Here is a 7541-nt window from a genome sequence, read left to right as displayed (position 1 = left end):
GACTCCCCAGAGTGGATAAGGGAATTAAGTTTATTTCTTTACTTTCCCACCTCCACTTAGCACTGCTTGCACCCTACACTAAGCATCATACCAGCCTCCTACACACAGCTCTGCACCAAAAGAGACAGTCCCTGCAGAGGAATCTATGCAATTCTCACAGGATACACACCCAGAGCTCCCTGCTACTTGGGATGGTTCAGTAACCCAACAAAGAGCAGCAGGGACTCCACTCTTACAGCCCCTTCAGCATCCACACAGTCATTTAAGCTCTCTAAGCAAATATTTCTGTCTCCCTTACTGAGGCATAGGAAGGTTCCAGTAGCAGATAGGAGGTGTTTAGGTCTTGGCTTACACATACACACACACACACACACACACAATTAAGACCAGTGCCAGAGCACTCTGCATGGTGGACTGAGAAGGTGTGCCTTATTTTACTCCTCTAATTGCCCACTTAATTAACATTATCACAAGGCACATTATGAGGTTACACGCAGCTTCCCCAGACAGAGCTCCACCTGTACCAAGGTCATTAGTTGCCAGAGGAGGAGACTGTTTGACTTAGCTTCAGATGATGTTTTTTTCCAGCCTGTGATCGCTTTCTGTCTCCCACCATACAACTTGGAACAGTCTTTTCTTCTGCTTAGATTTTGATACGATAACTAGCAATCTTCATCTTGCAGGCTGACAGCAGCAGGGAAAGGCATTTCTACTAGACAAAGTGTAAGATTACTCCTGAAGTTCTTGGAATAGGAAAGGAACTAAAACCACTCGTTAAACATCTTCCAATCACACAGTATCAGCAGAACCTAATTAAAAAGAACAATATCTGCTGCCTCAAGCAAGCTACTGATCAGTTCTTTGATTCCATGTGCAAGTGCTACTCCTCCCTTTTAAAGGCCCCAAAGCAATACAATTAAGACTTTTCTCCTGCCCTTAACAAGAAGAATTTCTAATTAAGCCTTAGAGGAAAAAAGAGAAAAGCGTTTTTCCTTCCCCTCAAGGACTACTCCATTAGCTATAAGCAATCTCAGTGTTAAGTGCAAGCACCAGTGCTCCCCCAGGCTGGGCAGGAAGGAGGGGGTGGACCCCATTTCCCCTCTACAGCCTGCAGAGTTTTGCTGTACTGTTTTCACCCAGGACCTCAGAAAGCAAAGAGGCGTGCTGTCCACATGCTGGAGCTGACAACACCACAGTGAACTGCTCCTGATGCTCAAAATGGCAAGTTTTATTTCTTATCTAAAAGAAATAAGTTAAAAAACTAAGAAAAGCACTTTTACAATAACTGTGATGTCAAATTAGCTTTAATCCAAGACCTCTGAAGACTCCCAACTGCCTACTGTCATGTAAAGGCTTAAGATTAAGCTCTAAGTTTGATCCCCACCCCCTCCCCGAAATTCAAACCACCTGGACACTTTCATTTTATTTTTCCAGTTGGAATGATGTTTCCATGTTTTCATACACCAGAAAAATGCCACCTTTTCTGTTTCTAGGGCAAGAAAGGCAAGTACATGCACAGCATCATTAGGAGGGCCCATTTGTCTAGTGCTTTGGCATCCTTTTTTTCCAGTCCTGCCACATGAGCTCAGCCCTAGTTACCTAGTGACTTAGGGACAAGTGGGCAATTCCCAACTCCTCAGTGCAGTCAAAATATCTGCTCTACATCCCCAGAGAAGTAGCTGCAGGATCTGCTTTTAGTGAGTTTTGCTGCACTTCTGCTCAGTGTTGGAATGGAGCCTAGGTCACTGCTTTTGAAAGACACTATATTCATTAGCAAAAATGCCAACACCCCTCAGCCTCAACCCTGCCTCAGTCTGCAGCCCAGGCCTTAGCAAGCTCTCCAGTTTGTCCAAGGCAGACAAAACACCAAAACCAGAAGAATTCCAGAGTGAGATGAATTTGGAAAGCTCTCACAGCCACTAGAATGACTTTTGCCTTGCAAATATGTCTTACAGCTAGGGTCTCTAGGGGAAGGGGTACCACCAGCCAGATAGGTTTGACAGCCACTTTATTGCAATCCATTGATTTCATGTGTTGCTGACACCTTCCTTTGCCACAGCACAGAAACCACAAGCACCACACACAGAGCTGTCCCAGTTGCCACAGCAGCAAATCCCAGAGCCCAGGGGGCTGCAGCGTGGGCAGTGGCTCCTGTGGGGAGAGGTGACACACCCCAATTAATGCTCACAGTGAGGGACAGGGATGCCTTAGGGGCTCAGCCTTTCTGTAGAAAAGCTCAGACCAGCCCCCTCCCCTCCTCTGTTGCCACACTTACCAGGGCCATCCTTGGCTGTGTCCCGTCTTAGCTCATCCCAGAGGAAAATCACAGGGCCTTTGCTGGACACATGGGAAGTACCTTCCTGAAAAGGATGCTCAGCACTCCTTTTACCCCCTACAGAGCAATGTGAAGGTTGTAGGTAAGAAGAGGTGTAGCCCTGAAGGTCAGCAAACTTTGCCCAGGTTAACTTCTCAGTTTCAGTTTCCATGAGTCCACACAGAGCTAAGAGCCCCTGAAGACCTCTGTCTTTTTGGCATAAGAAGAGCCCTTCATCAGTGGAAAGGAGCAGGAAATGCTTTGTCAAGCTGTGCATGCCTCAAGGGAATTACTCCATAGGCTACAGGTCTCCTACTCCCCAGCTTGGAGACTGGGCCCTTGACACCCCTTTGGCTAGGGCAGCAGAAGGCCAGGACACTTACTGACTCTGGAAGGACACGTGGTGACACAGGACTCCTTTACAGACCGGTGGCACACCGAAGCACTGCAGTGCAGGTACACCTAGAGAAAGATGAAACACTGCCTGAAATCCCTTAGGCACTGTCTGGAGACTGGTGACATCCCAGTGTGGAGCACTGACCCCAGACAGCAGCTAAGCACCCACACAGCCACTTATTCACTCCCCCTCCTCTGCCCCAGCAGAGCAGAGAAAGAATAGCAAGAGCAAAAGGAAGAAAACCTGTAGCTGGAGAGATAAAGAGAGTTAACTAAGTGAAGGAGAGGGAAGAAAAAAGCCTAAAGCACAAGTGATGTAAAGGGAAGCCACCCCCACCCTGCTCCTACAGGCAGGCCAGTGCCCAGGCAGCTGGAGCATCAGCCACACTAGAAGATTAAATCCCCTAATGCTTACTGCCAAGCATAAAATCCTGCATCATTAAATATTTCTTTGGCCATTTTGAGTCAGTCCTGCTGCCTCCCAGGCTCTAGCCTATCCCATGCCTACTCACTTAGGGTTGAGAGACAGCAGAACGGAGAGAAAGTCTTTGTGTTCTGCAAGTGCTACTCAGCAAACAGCAAGAACATCTGTTTTCAACACTTTCAGCGACAAATCCAAAGCCACAGCACCATACGGGCTGCTACGAGGAGAGCTAGCTCCACACCAGCGCACCTTGTCCCTAAGGGGGAGGGCAGGAAGGTCTGTTTGCCTTGTTGCACATCCAGGCTGTAGCCTTGGAGCCCTCTGCTGTCCGTTCCAAGGCAGTTTCGAAACTTTTACACCACACACTTTCAAAAACTCGGTCAAATCCTGCATTACAGCACTTCTCCCTGACACCTGGAATACCGCTGCCCAAGCACCACTTCACTGTGAAACGTCTCAGGTACAGCTGAGACCAATTCTGAGTATGAGTTGACCCCAGGAGTGCTGAGCAAACAGTACAAGGCAGGGTGAGTTTCATGTGACTTAACTGGAGGAGATCAATGAGATTCAGAGCACAGATGCTTCAAAAGGTACTCAAAGTTATTTCCAAGTCATTTTGGTCAAGAAATGTAGTTTAGAGAATATTGATTAGCATAGCTAGAGCACACACTCTAAGCTAACTCACCAGACAAGTTAACACTTGCTTAAGTAAACTACTACCCATCTAGTAGTCACATTTTCTGTCACCACTCCAGTGAAGTCTCTTACCTCTACCACATTCACTTCAGGGAATAAGGTTTTTGGCATCAACCTCTCCCTTTCTGTTTCAGCAGGGGATTTTCCTAGTCTTCGACCCCACTCCCCCAAGGAAGTCAAGAGACCCAGTTACAAAGTGGTTCTTATTGCTCACACATTTTACTTGTCTGAAGCTAGGCAGCCAGGACAGGATCTTACCAGCCCAGAGAGTTTCTCTTGGGAAGTGGAGTCCACAAAGGTAAATGTGTAGAGGGTGAAACGCTGGTAATGAGAGGGGAACAGTAGTCCTGAGGTCAAACTTGGAGGCATCAGCTGTGTCTGGTAATTGTCCCCTGCATAAGGGCACCTGAGAGGAAAGGTAAGCAGTGAAAAAAGAGCAAGTTATTCCCCTCACCCAAAGATTTTTACAAGTCACTTACCCATCCACCAAAATTGGCCACTGAAGCTGTTGCTGGGGGTTGGGGCTTGGTGTGGCCCAGCAGTGGTGCAAAACTAAAATCAGATCTGGGTCTGTTCTCTGAAGGATCTTGACTTCTGCATAAACAGGGTCTCTCAGAGTCTTCAGAACAGGATAATCACTGTCTGTATAGTAGGAAGTATAGCTTCCATCTGGGACAGAAGAAACCCAAAAGCCATTTAAGAGCAGGAATGATCAGGAGTAAGCATCCTTTATAGCCAGATCAGTAAGTTCCCACCATGGCAGGGAAGCAGTGATGGGTTAACCCATCAATAGTCCACTGTTACCCACCAGAGACCTGCACTGAAAGGCTTAAGTAGGTCCTGCAGACCTCTCCTACCTGAGGCAACACGCAGCTCCAAGGACAGGGGACCTGGCTGAGACACAGCAGAGAGTGGAGGCAATGTGAAGACCTGAACAGTCAAGGGAACGGAACTCCCACTGATGGAATAACTGCATTGGACATGTAACCTGGTGGGAAAGGAAAGCTCCAAATTGGGCAAAAAACAAAAGCCACTCTGATACTCCTTTTCTCTAGTATGGCAATGTATCATCTGCTTTAATTAGTTATAGCCCCTCTTCCAACACTTTCTTTTAACAAGTACTTTAAATTCTCTTCAGTGTTTAGCTTTGAGAATCTAAAGATTGTCAGATTGTCACTTATCAACACCAGCTTTATTCCTCCTAATTAGAGATATACCAGTCTTTAACCTAATCCAGTGCCCTCATGTGAATTCAGAGCTTGTGACAAGCAGGAATTTCTCTAGTGACATTGGACACAGTGACCACCTAGTAATATCAACTCCAGGGTAATACCTGAAAATGCTATCCCTAGTGACAGAGCCAAGATTTCCAGTCTTCACATCCCTGCTTGCCACCAATTCATTCTCATATATGGCCTGGTCTCCATTCATCTGGAATGACAGATAGGCACCATTACTGTGGTAAAAATCAGGCTGGATCATTATGAGGCTGGAGAACAGCATTTGGCCTCTGGAAGTCTGCAGGATGTCCATTAAGCAGCCAAAGCCATGTCAGGTGGTTCCAGCTCTTCCAGCCTAGCAACAGCTGCAGCTCTTACCTGAAAAGTAGTGCCACAGGCAGAGAGTGGAAACCGGTACACAACAAAGGCATTGTTTGTCAGGACAGGGACACAGCCAGTACTGTGTCCACTGGCCAGTTGTACTGAGTCCAGGGCAACAGGTGGCAGGGTCACATCTCGAGAAACAACAATAGAAAACTGGCCATCTGGTGTGCAATGAGCTGTCACTGGAGAAAAAGATATAATCAGTCGTGAGCTCAGCGATAAGAGGGGTGGACAAGAGGCCCTAATATCACAACCAGGACAAGACCAGCAAGTCCTGCAAGCTGGCCTGCATTTAACCTACAAAACAAGTGCTAAGTAGGGCAAGACAAGTGCAACCAGCTCCAACAACCACACCAGTGCTGGGCATAAAACCAGGTCTGTTGCAATACAGTGGAAAATACCAGACACTTCACTGGGAGATTATATTCTTGATAGCCAAAAACATAGCCTTGAGCCACCTGCAGCAGTGGTACATACCAAGCTTGCCCTGCCAGCAAAGCGAGAAAACCCATTTTGCAGCAGCTCAGGAAGGAGGGAGAACAGCTGCTCAGGCTTACCTGTGTTACCAAAGTAGCAAGGCATCACCCTGTCTCTTGGGTCATAGCAGCAGCCTCGTGCTTCACAGTCTCCCTGGCTGATGGGCAGGGAGGCACACGACAGCCGGTCCTGGCTGGGAACAGCCAAACAGACACTACTGCTTGGAGCATCCAGGGCTGAAAAAATAGCAGGTCTTTGCAGCTAAAGTACAAGAGCAGGGGGACAAAGACATGAAGGACACTGACTGAAGGTGTCCTGGTGACTCTGCATACAAATCAGGGGAAATGAGAGTCAGGTGACGGTCAAACACATGGTCTGGATCTGGCATGGAAGCCTGCTTAGGAGAGACCTGAATTTTCATGGAACACAGACTCCCCCTGAGGCCATGTACAGGAAACTGGATTTACATTGGATCTGTCAAGATAAAGTGTTCTAGATCAACTCTCGGTAGTTAAGAAAATCATTGTACCTAGTCTCCAGTTCAATCCCTGAACTTGCAGGAACTCATGTAGCCAGAATATGGCTAGGAGACACAACAAACATATTTATCTGCTGACCCTGCAGAGAGGCACAAGTCCCCAGCAAGTTGGTGGCTCCTATGTCCAGACCCTTTTTCATGGAGTTTTCTGCACAGCAGTAAGTCCCCTTTCCTAGCCCCCAAACTGACTAGGAACAGCCATCTGTAAGGAATGGCACTCATCACCACAAGATCCTAACAGGTGCTTATACCTTACCAGGAAGGTCCACAGGGCACCTAAGCAGTGTCTCTTCATGAAGAGCCTTTTGCCCAGCATCATCTGTTCTTTCAAGCCCAACCAGTATAAGGTAATTGCGATCCTAGGGGAAAGCCACACCAGTCAGGACAGCCAGAGCAGCAGTAGTTACAGCCCCAGCAGAATCCCTAAGGTCACTCACCCACTCAAAGACATAACAGCCAGAATAAGAGACGGATATTTTCCTGGAGCCATCTGGAGTCCCAGATACCAAGAGACCACAGCCAGAGTCGTTCTGCAGAGCATGTGCCTTCCCTTCAGTATCTTGGGAAAGAGGACACAGCAGCAGGGGCTTCAGAGTACTACATTACAGATTAGACCCACTACAAACCTACCTTTCTCTATGAAATAAAGACCTAGCCAGTACTGGGGTCTGGAACAACAGTGAGAGAATCCAGCAGCCAAGACATCTAGATCCAGGCACAGCACTTCACCAAGTCCTTGACTGCTGTGTCATATAAACAACCCCCAATTATGCAAGATGCACAGAAGCTATTCAGCAACACTTCACATCAAAACCCATTCCTTTCTTGTCATTCCATGCACCTCTTCATTTGGGCAAGGATACGGCTAGAAACACCTCTTGATATTGCCTCACCCCAAGTAGTCAGCACAAATGAAGCATTCCCTTCCCAGCCTGGAGGTAAGGTGAGCTGTAAGCTTTTTTGGCCACAAGTCAGCAGGGTAGGATCAGAAAAAACACTGACATGAGCCCCCAGAACCAAGGCAAGGGGACCAAGAAACATCCAGAAGAGCACAGCTCCTGATACAGCCCCAGACTGCTCTACAGCACCCAT

General features: G+C 47.5%; 1 protein-coding gene across 1 annotated transcript; it reads right to left on the bottom strand.

Moving 5' to 3' along the window:
- Positions 1-2008: 2008 nt before the first annotated feature.
- On the bottom strand, positions 2009-7541 carry ZP4 (zona pellucida glycoprotein 4). Its single transcript, XM_062496897.1, has 12 exons — positions 7343-7541; positions 6887-7008; positions 6706-6808; positions 5992-6147; positions 5429-5616; positions 5164-5261; positions 4688-4818; positions 4310-4499; positions 4089-4236; positions 2698-2776; positions 2276-2392; positions 2009-2151 (listed from the first exon to the last, which is right to left on the bottom strand). Exons 1-12 carry the CDS (start codon positions 7539-7541, stop codon positions 2009-2011), a joined length of 1674 nt encoding a protein of 557 aa, XP_062352881.1.

Source organism: Cinclus cinclus, chromosome 7 (assembly GCF_963662255.1).
Source record: "Cinclus cinclus chromosome 7, bCinCin1.1, whole genome shotgun sequence".
Taxonomy (NCBI): Eukaryota; Metazoa; Chordata; class Aves; order Passeriformes; family Cinclidae; genus Cinclus; species Cinclus cinclus.
Note: the sequence above shows the minus strand (reverse complement) of the source record. Positions and strands in the feature narration are given on the sequence as shown.

Excerpts from the sequence above, each read along its gene's own strand:
- ZP4 (XM_062496897.1), bottom strand. The coding sequence starts at position 7,541 with ATGGGTGCTGTAGAGCAGTCTGGGGCTGTATCAGGAGCTGTGCTCTTC. Across the intron at positions 4,237-4,309 it reads TGGCCAATTTTGGTGGATGG|GTGCCCTTATGCAGGGGACA; the intron begins GTAAGTGACTTG and ends CTTTCCTCTCAG. Across the intron at positions 2,393-2,697 it reads CACGTGTCCTTCCAGAGTCA|GGGGTAAAAGGAGTGCTGAG; the intron begins GTAAGTGTCCTG and ends ATTGCTCTGTAG.